This window comes from Rattus norvegicus, chromosome 10 (assembly GCF_036323735.1).
Source record: "Rattus norvegicus strain BN/NHsdMcwi chromosome 10, GRCr8, whole genome shotgun sequence".
In the NCBI taxonomy this organism is placed as follows: domain Eukaryota; kingdom Metazoa; phylum Chordata; class Mammalia; order Rodentia; family Muridae; genus Rattus; species Rattus norvegicus.
In genome coordinates this window covers 1,102,551-1,117,472 of record NC_086028.1, presented here as the reverse complement: position 1 = coordinate 1,117,472, position 14,922 = coordinate 1,102,551, and the positions used below count along the sequence as shown (strand labels likewise).

The 14,922-nt window shown below is 43.5% G+C and overlaps 1 protein-coding gene across 14 annotated transcripts in view; it reads left to right on the top strand.

Annotated features, from left to right (window-relative positions):
• Positions 1-14,922, top strand: part of Abcc1 (ATP binding cassette subfamily C member 1) — a 140,391-nt gene that overhangs the window by 44,959 nt on the left and 80,510 nt on the right. For all 14 annotated transcript variants that reach the window (XR_010055129.1, XM_063268401.1, XM_063268404.1 and 11 more), the window contains one exon: positions 2,290-2,415. Coding sequence is in view for 13 of the 14 variants with exons in the window: in XM_063268401.1 (XP_063124471.1) it covers positions 2,290-2,415 (126 nt within the window). In the remaining variant the exon portion in view is untranslated. The remainder of the gene's footprint in view (positions 1-2,289; positions 2,416-14,922) is intronic.

The following is a 14,922-nucleotide window of genomic DNA, read 5'->3' as shown; positions in this document are numbered from 1 at the left end:
ATTCTTGATCTTAGAGCATAAGCCATTGGTGTTTTGTTCAGGAAATTTTTTCCAGTGCCCATGTGTTCCAGATGCTTCCCTAGTTTTTCTTCTATTAGTTTGAGTGTGTCTGGTTTGATGTGGAGGTCCTTGATCCACTTGGACTTAAGCTTTGTACAGGGTGATAAGCATGGATCGATCTGCATTCTTCTACATGTTGCCCTCCAGTTGAACCAGCACCATTTGCTGAAAATGCTATCTTTTTTCCATTGGATGGTTTTGGCTCCTTTGTCAAAAATCAAGTGACCATAGGTGTGTGGGTTCATTTCTGGGTCTTCAATTCTATTCCATTGGTCTATCTGTCTGTCTCTGTACCAATACCATGCAGTTTTTATCACTATTGCTCTGTAATACTGCTTGAGTTCAGGGATAGTGATTCCCTCTGAAGTCCTTTTATTGTTGAGGATAGCTTTAGCTATCCTGGGTTTTTTGTTATTCCAGATGAATTTGCAAATTGTTCTGTCTAACTCTTTGAAGAATTGGATTGGTATTTTGATGGGGATTGCATTGAATCTGTAGATTGCTTTTGGTAAAATGGCCATTTTTACTATATTAATCCTGCCAATCCATGAGCATGGGAGATCTTTCCATCTTCTGAGGTCTTCTTCAATTTCTTTCCTCAGTGTCTTGAAGTTCTTATTGTACAGATCTTTTACTTGCTTGGTTAAAGTCACACCGAGGTATTTTATATTATTTGGGTCTATTATGAAGGGTGTCGTTTCCCTAATTTCTTTCTCGGCTTGTTTCTCTTTTGTATAGAGAAAGGCAACTGATTTATTTGAGTTAATTTTATACCCAGCCACTTTGCTGAAGTTGTTTATCAGCTTTAGTAGTTCTCTAGTGGAACTTTTGGGATCACTTAAATATACTATCATGTCATCTGCAAATAGTGATATTTTGACCTCTTCTTTTCCGATCTGTATCCCTTTGATCTCCTTTTGTTGTCTGATTGCTCTGGCTAGAACTTCAAGAACTATATTGAATAAGTAGGGAGAGAGTGGGCAGCCTTGTCTAGTCCCTGATTTTAGTGGGATTGCTTCAAGTTTCTCTCCAGGAACATCTCTACTCTAGACCCTTCTTCCTGTCTACAGGCAAATGCTAACTCACACTATACTTCTGTCTGTAGTGCCTCTGTAAGCTGGCCGGGTTGGAGCTGAGCTGAGCTGGGAGCTATGTTTGCCCAGTGGCTGCTCCCCAAGTACCCTAGACATGTTGACCTTGGTGCTACCAACTGTAACTCTGACAGGAAGTTGTTGAGGCTGGCTCCTTGTGCCACTCTCAAAACATTTGAAGAGTATACACTTCTTGGCTAGTCTGTCATTTCTTGTTATCTGGGAGCTAGAGACTGGCAAGAGCATGGAGGAGGATGGAGGGAGGGAGCGTGGAGGAGGGAGGATAGATGTGGAGCACTTATGAAAGAACAAGGACAGTGGACAGGGACAGTGGCTGGCACGGTTGAGTTTGTGTTTTCCTAAGTGCTTCTTCAGGGACTGCACATTTCTCATGAATAATCTGAGGACCATGGCCAGTGACTCTGATGAGGCACCTCTACCTCAGCACTGACAAGTGGACAGAGGCTTCTTCATTGTGGGACACTGTCCTGTGCTTTGTAGGATATCTAGGGCCACCCTGGCCTCCATGCCCTTAGTTCCTGGTGTGTCAGGAGCTAATGTCAAACATTCCCAGAATCTACTAGAATTGTTGTCTGGCAGGCAAAACCACCCTTGGTGGAGGACTACTGGTAAGTTCAGCAGTGGAGAAGCCAGGGCATAGAAAGGTTAAGTAAATGGATAAGGTCCCATAGCCAGAAGGAGCAGAGCAGATCTATTCCACTCCCTGCTGTCAAGGAACAGGAGATGAAGCCACCTTCCTTCTGTTTTGTTTTCAGGGGAGGGAAATGTGGGGAGGTCTGTGGCAGGGGAGGTGGCTGTCTGCAGCCTGCTCTTCGGGCTTATCTTAATCCTTTTTACTCTTGCTGTAACCAAATCCATAGTCAGGCTGATTAAGAGAAAACAGAGGTTTATTGAGCTTGTGGTTCTGAAGGCTGAGAGGTCTGAGGTTTTGGGGCAGCATCTGGAGAAGGCTTTGCTGGCAGATTTCCTGCAGAGGCCCATGATGGGCCATTTCCCACCATCATGGCCCCTTGCCACTGAACACCATTACCTGTGACTTGAGGATTTGATGAATCATATGTACCCTGCCTTCAGGGAAGATTATGTTAATCTGTGTCCCTGTCTTCTCCCCTCTAAGGATGCTCAAGTGGACATGTTTCGAGATTCTGCATTCTATCTCTACTTCACCCTCGTGTTCATTCAGCTTGTGCTGTCCTGCTTCTCAGACAGCTCACCCTTGTTCTCTGAAACTGTCCGTGACCCGGTAAGTGTGACCCAGGCATGTATGCCCAGGTGGAGAGAAATAGGCAGTTGCAGCTAACTCTGATTCAGGTCCTGAACCCAACACCATCTAGGTACTCGTTCTGAGTCCCACTTCACCAATGCAGACTCACATTCCTTTCTTGTGGAAGCCCATAGCAAAACCATTCTCACTTGTCAGGCAGAAACCTGTGCTTGGATATACCAGTGTCCTGGGCTGCGCCTTACAAGCCAGCTGGCAACTTTTACTTAGCATGGTGATTTTAGAAAATGTGAGTAGAACCCACAGTGAGATCCAACTGCCCAGGCTTTCTAGAAAAATGGGAAATTTTGGTAGATTAAGGCCATGGTCCTCAGGGCTGTAGGTGGTAGGAGGTAGGGCTGGGGCTGGGGCTGGGGCTGGGGCTGGGGCTGGGGCTGGGGCTGGGGCTGGGGCTGGGGCTGGGGCTGGGGCTGGGGCTGGGGCTGGGGTTCCACATTATTTTAGATCGTGATTCTCTGCTATGGTCCCCACCATAGCAGACCTCTGCCACCTCTGCCAGTTCCAAGGACATTCTGTGAACTGCTGCTTCCTGCTGGTCTAGCTTTCTTCCTCCCTCTGAGTTGCCACTGAGACTGTATTTCCTTTATCCCTGAAGCCTGACCTTGCTGTTTGGCTCTCTGTAGATGTGTGCTGGCTCCCTGTTTGGAACATTCCTTTAGCTTTGCTGATTTGGTACTTGGTATTTATACCTCCTTTATTTTTTTGCAGGGCTTCTTTCTTTATGTGAACACACAGCTCAGTCACTGAGGGGCCAGGACAGGGCATAGCTGTCCACCAGCTCCCTGCTGTGCTAGACAATTTACATGCATGCCTCTTTTTATTTTTCCTATTTTTCAGACAGGGAAATGGAGTCTGAGGGACTTAAGTGCCTTGCCCACTGTAAGTGGCAGAGCAGGAATTTGAACCCAGGACTGATCCTTCTATAGAACCCCATCACTTCTCTTGGTTATACTCCACTTAAGGGCAAGTTTTATAATGGTTGGATTGGTTCCTTAGGCCCAAAGGCAGAGATTGCTCTGGGATCTTGATGCCTTAGGCAGGGTTGCCATTTGTGGACTGCTAAAACAATGTAGGGGGAGGTCCTCTGAGGCCTGCTTGGGGCCTCCTGGAATACTGGATATGGCTTCCATCTGTCTACTTACTCTAAAATCAGGAAGGAAGTGGAGGGTACCAGTGTACTCAGAGTTATGCTGAAGTCCTGGCGTAAGGCCAAAAGTTGGTTCCCTTTGAAACGTTGTGTTTATTTATTATGACAAAATATATTTAACCTAAGATATCATGTTACCTGCTTTAAATGGTTCAGAGCCATCAGGAGGTTTTGATTTCATTCATAACACAAGTATTGTAGCTGGCTGACTTCAACGGGGACTGTGTTAAGACACGGAATCATGGACCCCTTCTGGGGTCAAGCCTAACACAACTTGACAGCATCCCTAGGTGGTATGTGCGTTGGTGTGCAGGTGTGTGTGAATGTGCAGAGAAGCTTAGGTGGCACCAGTTCAAAGCTCTCAGACTTGAATGAGCGATTTTTTTTCCACTTGCTTTTTGCTATGCTACAGATGCCAGTGTTTCACCATCGAGTCACATCCCTAGTACCAAAGGACATATTTTTGAAGACTAAAAATATTGGGGCACTGGCAGAGCCTCTTAGGAGACAGCTATATTAGGCTCCTGTCAGCAAGCACTTCTTGGCATGTGCGGTAGTGTCTGGGTTTGGCATCTGTATATGGGATGGATCCCCAGGTGGGGCAGTCTGACAAATACAGAGGCAGATGCTCGAAGCCAACCATTGGACTGAGCATGGGGTCACCAATGGAGGAGTTAGAGAAAGGACTGAAGGAGCTGAAGGGGTTTTTAGCCCCATAGGAAGAACAACAATATCAACCAGCCAGAGCCCCCCAGAGCTCCCAGGGACTAAATCACCATACAAAGAGTACACATGGAGGGAGGGACCCATAACTCCAGCCACATATGTAGCAGAAGATGGCCTTGTCGGAAATCAATGGGAGGAGAGGCCCTTGGTGCTATGAAGTCTTGTTGCCCCAGTGTAGGGGAATGCCAGGGTGGGGAGGCAGGAGTTGGTGGGTGGGTGGGTGGGTGGGGGAAGTACCCTCATTGAAGCAGGGGGAGGGAGGATGGGATAGGGGGTTTCTGGAGGAGAACCAGGAATGTAAATAAATAAAATATTCAATAGGAAATATTGGGGCTCAGAGAAGTTGTGTTATCACAATATAATTTATACCTAATTTATGCCAAAGAGGAACCTATTTTTGGAGTTGGGTTGACCCTGAGGCTCTAAGTCCACCTGTGTCCTCTTGTGTCCGTAGCAGATATTTGTAAGGCCTCTGATGTATGGTACAGCGCTGCTAGAAACTTAGCAGTGTGCGTTGTAGTCAGGATTAAAGCAATGGTCAGGGGAAACTTATCATCCCTTAGAGATAATGCCTACAGCTGGCACACAGAACAAAGATCAGAAAACAGGATGGTAGCAGTGAAAAGTGTATCTTTATTAGAACTGAAAAGGGAAGTGTAAGTGCCCTCCACAGGCAGCTGCTGGCTTAAGTAAGCATGTGTTTCTGGAGCACCCTTTTCCAGGTCCAGGGCCTTTTTATTGTAAAAGGGAAGAAGGGAGCAGTCTCTGAAGGGATGGGCTGTACTATGGCTGTTGTCAGTGATTGGTTCTGGGTGTTGGAGGCTCGTACACTCCTTGGGTGGTCCAGAGCAGTTCTGTTACTGGTTTTGAATTTAACCTTCATACTCAGTCACAAATATCTGATCCTCTCTTCCTGCCTTAGCTGGAAGAACTGTATATAGGACGTGAGATGTCATCCTGGCTGTCTTTGAAAGATACAGTCTGTCACGTGTCCTCATGCTTAGAAGCAAGCACTTTTCTGTCTGGGTCTTCCTTCCCTTCCTTTCTTTTTCTTTTCTTTTTTATTTATTATATATGAGTACACTGTAGCTGTCTTCAGATACACCAGAAGAGGGCATCAGATCTCTTTACAGATGGTTGTGAGCCACTATGTGGTTGCTGGGAATTGAACTCATGACCTCTGGAAGAGCAGTCAGGTGCTCTTAACCGCTGAGCCATCTCTCCAGCCCTCTTTTTCTTTTTTAAACACTTTAACTTACTTTTAGTGTGTGTGGCCACCTGTGTGTGCCACAGTGTGTTCTTAGAGGTCAGAGGACATCCTCCAAGAGTCCTTCCATTGTGTGAGTTCTTGGGGATCCAAGTCAGACTTGGCAGTACCTTTACCCAGTCATCTTGCTGTGCAGCCATCTAGCTATGCAGTCTAGACAGCTTTGGAGTCGTCATCCTCTTGCATCAATTTTCCCAGTATTGGAATCAGAGGTATGTCCTATCATTCCTTACTTGGTAAGTTTTGTTTTGTTTCTGAGATAGGGTCCCAGGCTGCCCTTGAACTTGAGATCCTCCTGTATCTGCTTCCTGAGCACTTGGATTACAGGTATGTGCCACCACACTGGGCTTAGGTGTCTTAGTAAATGACTCAAGTCCTGTGATGATACAGTATGTCACTAAGATCCTACAAAGTTTCCTTTCTTCATGGCTACCTACTCCACTCCAGAGGCTAAATACTGAACCTTGCTCAGAGTGTTCCAAACTTCATCTTTCTTGCCACCTTCCTTCTGCTTTGGGTTTTAAGGAATTGAGCAGCGCTGTCTGTCTGTCTGTCCTCCAGTCCTCCACCCCCCAAAGCTAGGCTAAAGATGAATCAACCTTGACCTCTGTCCTTGAGGTGAGATGGAAGGGGCATGTGTGTGTGTGTGTGTGTGTGTGTGTGTGTGTGTTGCAGAATGGACAGTCAGGGCTAATGGTCCCTGAGTGCCAGGAATAACAGAAAGGCTGCTGCTAAGTGAGAAAGTTTTGTGCTTATGTTCACTTTGTGTGTTTTAATGGGAGGGGCTCCTAGGAGACATACTATGTGCAAAGTTCCAGATGTGTGATGGAACTTATTTGTGTTTCTGGGACACTTCAGCTTGACTCTGTCAGAAGGCTCCGTCCCAGGAATTAATGATAAGAGTCGGGGAGAGGAGGCTACTAGGAACTGAGTACAGTATACACGTGATCAAGAACAGAAATATATACATATATATATGTATGTGTGTGTGTGTATACATATATGATTTTTTTCCTTCGAGACAAATTCTCATGTAGTCCAGGCTGACAACTCCTTTTGTAGTAGAAACAACCTTGTATTTCTGATCCTCCTTTCTCTACTTCCCGAGTGCTGGAATTACAGGCATGTACCACTATGCTTGGTTTATGAGGCGCTTGGTGTATGCTACGCTAGCTTTCACCAAACAGTCCCAGCTCTAATACTGTATCATGGACGTTTAATTTCATTGTAGTGGGAGTTGTGAAAACATCGATAGTGTTACCTTCTATTTGGATGTGTTTTGGGGGACCCTTTGGGCTAAAAGAAGACTACATAGGACTTAGGGAGGTTGGTGGCACTCAGAAAGATGTCACAGATGGCCAAATAGCCAGAGTGAGGACGTATGTACACTAAGGGGTTTGGTACAGGCTTAGAAAATGGAAGGTTCACAGGAAAAGGGCTTGGGAAACAGATCTAGGTGTATGCTCTCAAAACACAGGAGGTGTTTTGAGCAGCTGTTGTCTGGCAGGCCTGCAAATTGCCAGTTAACACAGGTGCCAGAAGACATCTGGAAAAGTCTCATTATTGGACCTTTGCATTGTTTAAACCAGTCATAGGCATAGCAGTGCACAGTTCATTTAGCCTGTACAACAAACCCAGCAGAATGTATATGAAGTCTCCTGATTTATAGGTCAAAACACAGAGGGACAAAGTGGAGTACAGGAGAGAATCTATACCTAGAGCTTGTTAGAGTGTAGACCATTGTCCCTACTGCCAACCTTCTTGATAGCATAGGGCAGGGCATGGCTAGAACCTTTTATCTCTACAAAATTTGCTGCTGCTGCTGGGGCCACGTTGGAGAACCATCACTCTAAACTGCTTGGCTGCTGCCCATATACCTCTTACTTCAGTCTTTTAGTCTGAGCACATTGGGCAGAAAATTGAGTTAGACCATAGATAGCTCCAGTTAGCTTTGCTATCACAGAAGCCCTCCCATGTTAGATGCTTCCAGAAACCAGCTTCCAAGTCGATAGATTTCCTTCTATGTCCTTGTAGGGGAGCCCTTGGGCTATAGCTTCAGTTAATCTAAGTGTCCCTGATTGGATCTAGAGGAGGGAGGAGGCCCGGAAGTAGATGAAGCTTTTGGAGGATGCAGAGAGAAATAGCAATGTCTTGCTTACCAACATGACCTGTTGTGTTTGCTGGTGGGTCTCTCCTAGTGTTAGGAACTCACTCAGTTTGAGTGCCTAGAGTGAGACTTTGTCTCCATAAACTTGAGGGTCTTATTGAGCTGGACCTGTGCTTATGACAGCCCCAAGAGCCACCTCCCCTCTATATTGAAGTCAAGGCTGAGGGAAGACTGGAGATATTGTTGAAAAAAAAAAAAAACAACCAAAAAGCAAACAAAATCCCTCTCACTTTAGTAGGAGTTTTATTCTGTAGCCAAATATGAGTGACGCTGGCCCAGGAACATGGATGCTTCAAGTACCATGGTCTAACATGGTAAAAGTTTCAGAACAAAAGAGAGTCATAAATCAAGGTACTTTTCAAGTCATTTGTGGGACCCCATGTATTGAAAGTCTTAGCTTTGGGCTTAGTGGATGCTGCTGCTTTGTTGATATACCCTAAAATGTTTCACGTGATTACCAGAATGCTGCTATGTGGACACACAAGTAGGCAATGACTGGCTACTAAGGGGGCTAAAGGTGGCTCAAGACAATTTTTATCTAGATCTGCACCATTCTAGCTTTCCACAATTATCAGGTGCTAATCAGGTAGGCAAGAAGCATCTTTAATACAGGTGTGGCTTTTTCTGGGAACTTCAATGATAGACAGTTGTTGTGGTATAATTAAAAAAGGGCAGAAAGGGTTCCAGTGAGTTCCCACTCTGCGCGGATCTGCACACTCTAGCTGCTCCTCTGTCAGCTGCTTTCACACACTGTTCTCTTGGCGGGTTGTTACCACGGCTGATGTACACATTGCATTCTGAGGGCCGTGCTAGCATGGCCCCACGCTAAGCTAGCCCCAAGCATTCTATAGCCTAGCACGGCTTCTTGTCATGGACTCTGCTCACACTCCCAACAACCCAGTGAAATCACTCAACAGACTGTAACCCAACAACCAGATTTATATGTTAAGTACTCAATGTATAATACATCCACACAGTTAACTTACAACCAATTGATAAGGATATAAAGCATCCACCTAGATAAGATATAATTTGTTCATTTAGACACACACAATCCTGTACATATTTATCCCTTAAGAATAGTCCTAACAAGCTGTAAATGTACAGAGAGAAATCTTAACATCCGCCGCCATGTTCTCTTGGCTGCTCCCTCCCTTTCTCTGTCTCCTCCACTTCTAAAACTTTTCTCCCGCTCATCCTTCCTTCTCATCCAATGACAGGCCTTGTTCTATCCTGTACCTGCCTTCACCTGCATAATGACATCAATCTACACACTTTTCTCTCAAATATAAGCTGAGCACTATTATTCTCATTTTGAAATTTATCAACATTTTACCAGTTAAACAGAACATTTAGTTATCTATTCCAGCTTAAGAAAGGCTTAAAATCTATGTTATATCCCTGCTAGCTTGTATACTATCCAATAACTATCAAATTAAATATGTATTTTCAAAGTTAAACACCCTGAGTCGGTTATGAGACTATAATCAGTCTTCACCCCATCAGAAATCTGAGAATGACCAATTATCTATAAACATAGGAAACCTAACATGGCTTCCAGAACTGAGACAGGTCGTGGAGACAAATCTCCACTAGCACAGTCCTCTGTTAGCAACATGAGCACAAGAGTCTTCAGTTTGGCCCAGGATCCACTGACAGACTCTTGACGTGCAGAAATCTTGAAGGGCTGATAATTCTGGCTCGGCACAGATTATCAATCAATTATTCTGCATAAAGTGTCCCTTTTTGGACAGTATTAGTCTGTAGGTGAATTAGGCAGTTTCTGCCCAGTGGCTGCCTAGCCACAAAGTATTACCTCATCCAGAGGTAGAGATGTTGTTCCATTTCTTCCTTAAATCTGCCAAAGGGGAACTGTTAGCAGATATGTCTCAACAAAAGATAAATAATTTTAAATGTCATATTTTGTGGATTTCTGATGTTTTGAAAACCATCTATCTATATAAGGTGATCTGGACTGTTGTCTATTAACTATCCTCAGACATTTCTAACAAGAATATTTTAAAAAGACTCTAATGGTGAACTAGGAGCCATGAATTTGCTATTTGGCCCCTAATTCCTATTTTAATCAGCTCAGAAGTTTGTAATGGCATCAGTAGAAGGACTGGGTCCAAACCTTGTACTTTTAAATTTTTGTAACAAATAAGTTCTATACCAATGTAAGGATATGACTTTATCTTAGATACCAAATGAGATTATGGCTATACAAATCATTCTAGCTAATCCTCCCCATTAAAGTATGATCATTTCTAAATTCTCCTAAAAACAACCTTAGGATAACCACCTTCAGCCCTCTAAAATCCAGGAAATTGGGGCGACGACTCTTCAGTAACTTCTTCAAGCTGTATGTGAGTGTTGAGATATCCTTGGGGGTCCGGGGTAAGGAAAATGGAGTGAATGTTGCAGCCGGATGTGTGCCTTGACTGGACCCAGCTGAAAGTTTTTGCGATCAGGAATCCAAGACAAAAGTTTCAGCATCATCTAGATAACTTTCTGTTTGATTCTCTTGAATCTAGTTTTTCAGGTGGTCTCCTCTATCAAATCTGATCCATGTGACCCTGGAATGTGTCCAGAGCTTAATCACCCTTTTTAAAAACACAAAGACACAACCTTTCTCCCAAAATACTGTGTTCTGTAGTCTGTAACCAGAAAAGCTTGTATCTTGTACTCTCTCCCAGAGGAATAATAGAACAAGTCTCAAATCGCACCCATTATGAAAACTAAAACAGAAGTAAAATTTAAAAAGAAGTGAACTAAACAATAGTGTATGAGCCTTTTTAGGCTTTTGTAATTTGTCATTTCAGAAATTAACCCAAAATTCCTGTGGAGCCCACTTAAGCTTTCTGTTGTGGTAAATATCAAAAGTAACCACAAATCCTTGCTAGCTGGCATCGTCGAGCCATATGGCCTTTAGCGAAATAATTCATAAAACAAATTATACACCTCCTATCAATTCCAATACCAATAAGAAGTAAGCAACTTATGAAACCACTACTTTAACCCAAAATTCCATGTTAGAAAGAATATGAGTATCCTGTAAGACTTATTAGAGCATTATATCTTTATACCATCTGTCTGTTAAGATCTCTACCTGTAGCCTTAGACCTCCAGTAACTAGCAACTTCTGTAATATATGTCTGTCATGCACTGTGCCTGGTGCTACAGACTTCTGTTTATTTCTACCTAGTTATGAATTGTGGGTGAAATTCCCCATGCAATTCGGACAAACTCTGTATATAAGTATTCTAAAAGCAAATAAACTAGCTTTTTAAATAAACCATATCCTAACCAACATCTACTAAGGAAGCAGGGGACCTAGAGTCTGTGAGCAGACCCCTCCTCTGTTCCTTTGTTTAAGGTTCCCACATTTGGGCCATCACATGACTCAACATGGCGCTGAGCCCTCTTTCACTTAGAAAATAAAGCTTTCTCAGGCTGAAAAACTTCAATTTTTAGTGGATTTTTGTTCTAACACGTTGGTTCGCCACTGTCCTTGGAGGCCTAATTGTATACTCAGCATGTCTTAAGGCTTGAGGTTTGAGGAACTATGATCAGACACCTGTCTATCTCTCTGTCTATCTATCTCTATCTCTATCTCTATCTCTCCATCTGTCCATCCAACCATTCATGCATTTATCTATTGTCTGTCTGTCTGTCTATCTATTCATAATACTAAGGGTTTGCTGTGAACTACTATGTGGTTTCTTTCCATTCTGGTTTTTTCTTTCCTTAACCCTGTAGCAGCTTCAGGATGTGTTCCAAAAAAATTTTATTTACAAGCAGCCAGCTTGCAATCCCTAGTTCATCATCTCTGATGTAAAAAGTACCAGGCCCAATTCTTGGGGTAGCATGGTTTATGTTTTAGTCTGCTCGGGGCCCTGTTGTAGGTAACTTTCTTGGTTTATCTCATTTAGTCACCTCTAAGAAAGTTACCTGACATCCCACAGGTTTTAAATAAACCCAAGGCTCAGACCTTCCCTCCTAAGCACGGGGACCCAGACCACCCACTGCTTCATATTCAATCCCTGCTCTACCATATGCTGTGGGGTGTGTTTGGAGTTGGCCCTCTTTTGTCATGGTTAGGCAAGAGTGTTTCTCTGCTGATGTCTTGACACTGCTCCTTATTACTTCCTCCCACTTCTTTTCCTCTTCTCCCTCCCTTCTTTAATTTTTATAGCTGTTTTAGATAATTTTATTTCTTGTGTTTTGCTTGCATGTATATATGGCCATTATGTGTATATCTGGTACCTGGAGGTTAGAAGAATCAGATCCTTTAGAACTGAAGTTTGGGAAGGTTGTGAACCACCATGTGGGTGCTAGAAACAGAACCTTGGCTCCTCTGTAAGAACAAGTGCTCCAACTCTGAAGCCTTGCTTTTTCTTTTTTTGAGGCCACATCTGGCCTCCAACTAATTATGTACTTAAGGGTGACTCTGAGCCTCTGATTCTTTGCCTTCACCTCCTGAGTGTTGGGATGGCAGGCCACACCTAGCTACTACCTTCATTTTGGTATTTTTATTGTCTGTTTTTCCCAGGGAGGCATCTTCATAGGGTCAGGGACCTTGTCATCTCCCTTCCAGCCCCATCTCCAGCATTGACCTTCATCCTGGCATAGAAGCAAGTCTATGAGCTTTATCTAAGAGTTTCCCTCTCCAGCCAGCAAACATCTTAGTCTTTTGCCTTGATGGGCCAACAAGGTTGAGATCTCTACTTCAGGAGGGATGGTGTGGCCTTAGCTAGGGAAATCCATGTTTTAAACATAGCCCTATGGGCCTCATGTAGTTCTTTTGGCATTGGAGGATCCTTTGAGGCCTCTGACTTTCTGGGTATGAGTACTGAGGTGCTGAGATATAATACTGGAGTTACTTACCTAGAACCCTACAGGACTGTGATCTGAACCCAGACTGAAGCCATCTGCCTCAGCTTGTTAGGCCTCCACTAGGGTGAGGAGGGAACAACTGCTCTGGGCACATGTTTCCTGGGGGAATCTGATGAGCAGCAGACTTACTATTTCTCAAGAGCTCTCTAGTCTGCATAGTGGCAGCTTTACATTTATGTAAACTCTGTTGTGGTATAGTGAGTTACTATAGATTTTATCCCTAAGAAAGCTGGGCAAACACTTTCCTATGTATTGCCTAGGCAGATGAATTTTCTTCCTGTCCTGTTTTTTTTGAGACAGGATGTCCTGTCTATACTGCTCTGGTCACTTTGTAGCTGCTGAGGATGACCTTGAATTTCTGACAAACACCCCCCCACACACCTCTTGCTCTTAGAGTGCTGGAGTTGCAAGCATTCACCACTGCTCCGAGTTTTATTAATGAACCCAGAGCTTCCTGCATGCTAGGCAAGCATCCCCCAACCCCTGTTTTTTTTTTTTTTTTATTATTTTTGTTGTTGTTGTTTCTTTTTTTAATGACTTAATTAAAAACAAAAAGATGTATATAGCCCAGGCTGGCTTTTATCTCACAGCAGTTTTCTTGTTTTAGTTTTATGGGATTGCAGTGTGGAAAGCCATGCCTGGCTTGTGACTTTGTTTTAAGACAGTTCTGCTTGCAAAAAGTTGTAAAGACAACAGAGTACCCTTGCATATTTACTCAGTAATAATATTGGAGAGATAAGGGTTAAAAAAATAGAGCCATTATTTGGCCAAATATCACTCATAACAATCCTTTTCATGTCATCAAACATTGCAGCAAGCCATTGTAGGTGCAAAATGAACCATCCTGTCATTAGGTGGGCTTATTGCTTTACTTATTAGCTGCAGCTTCTCTCTTTGACTGCCGTGATGTGGGGTTTGTTTAGAAAAGGGAAATGAAATTCTTATCTCTTTTCATTTAATCTGTGTAACAGAACAATGGCTTGTGTCCCTGTCTTTTTAACATCCATATAAATTTGTGTATGACACATAGTGTGATGTGGTTTGGAACACTGCTTTTCTAGCTCACCTTTTCCCAGCCAGGGCCCCTTCTGACTGCTTCTAGAGCTTTGAGCATGTTCACTCACCTTTGGACCTACTGGCTCTGCGGTTTAACCGAGTGTTCTGGCATTACCTTGTTTGTTTCTTGCCCAGTAATTTGTTTTCAAACAGAAATAAACTTTGATACTCTGATTCTGCTCCCTAAACCAGCTTCTTCTGGAACTATAGGAATGAAACAGTATCAACAGACTGGATGGGAAACTCATGATTAGAGTAGGCTGTCTCTTCTGCTCTCTGATTGCCTTCTCTCAACTCTTGTTCCTTCATAGAGGCCATTTTGGAATTGAGAGCTCAATGTGCCCATGTTAAATGCTTGAGCTCTGTGCTGGAAATTTCCCAAATTTTGTCAAGTTGGCCTTCTGCCTCTGGTAAAGAGATTCTTTGATAGCTGGTTCAAAATCTCTATGGCTCCTAGAGTTGCCTGTAAGAATCCCAACATTTCTAATCTGACCTTTAGTATAGACTCTACAGCCTCCTTTATAGATTGCCAGATCTCTTGCCGGATGTTGAGCCCAGGGCTCTCCACAGTCAAGGCAAGTGTTCTGCTGTAGACTTATGTCCCTTTTGGGTCCCTGGGTCTGCCATGCTTCTCCACATTCCTGGGCGCTCAGCACATTGCTTTATGTGAGGAATGTCTTGCTTTTCCTGTTGCTATAGTTGTCTTCCATTTATTCTTCAAATGATGGATTGGCCTTCCATAGAGAGGCTCTCTCTGAGCCTCATGAACCAACCTGTGCTGCCTTATGTGAACTCCGTGGTCATATCCACCTACATTTAGGCGCTGGTTCCAGTTAAGTTTTACATTGTTTCTAGTGTTTGTATAGTCATTGTTGATTGTCTGTCTCAAGAGCCCTGACTATTTGTCTCACACATCCTGCCACTTTTAAATATAGAAGCTCAGACAGTTTCTTTTTTAACCTCTGTTCTCATTTAATTGCAAAATGGGGTGACACTTAACCCTGCCTTGTAGGGTGGTCTTGGAGATGAACTGGTCATTTATATAGTGTATAGAACAGGGTAACAGCATACCACAAGGTACATGGGTTATCTCTGTTCATATTGGTGTATGTTTCCTGACACATAGTAAATGCTCAGGACATAGCACAGAGTCCATAAGTCATAAAATAGCAAAGCTAGGCTGGGAGTGAAGATCAGTGAGGAACACTA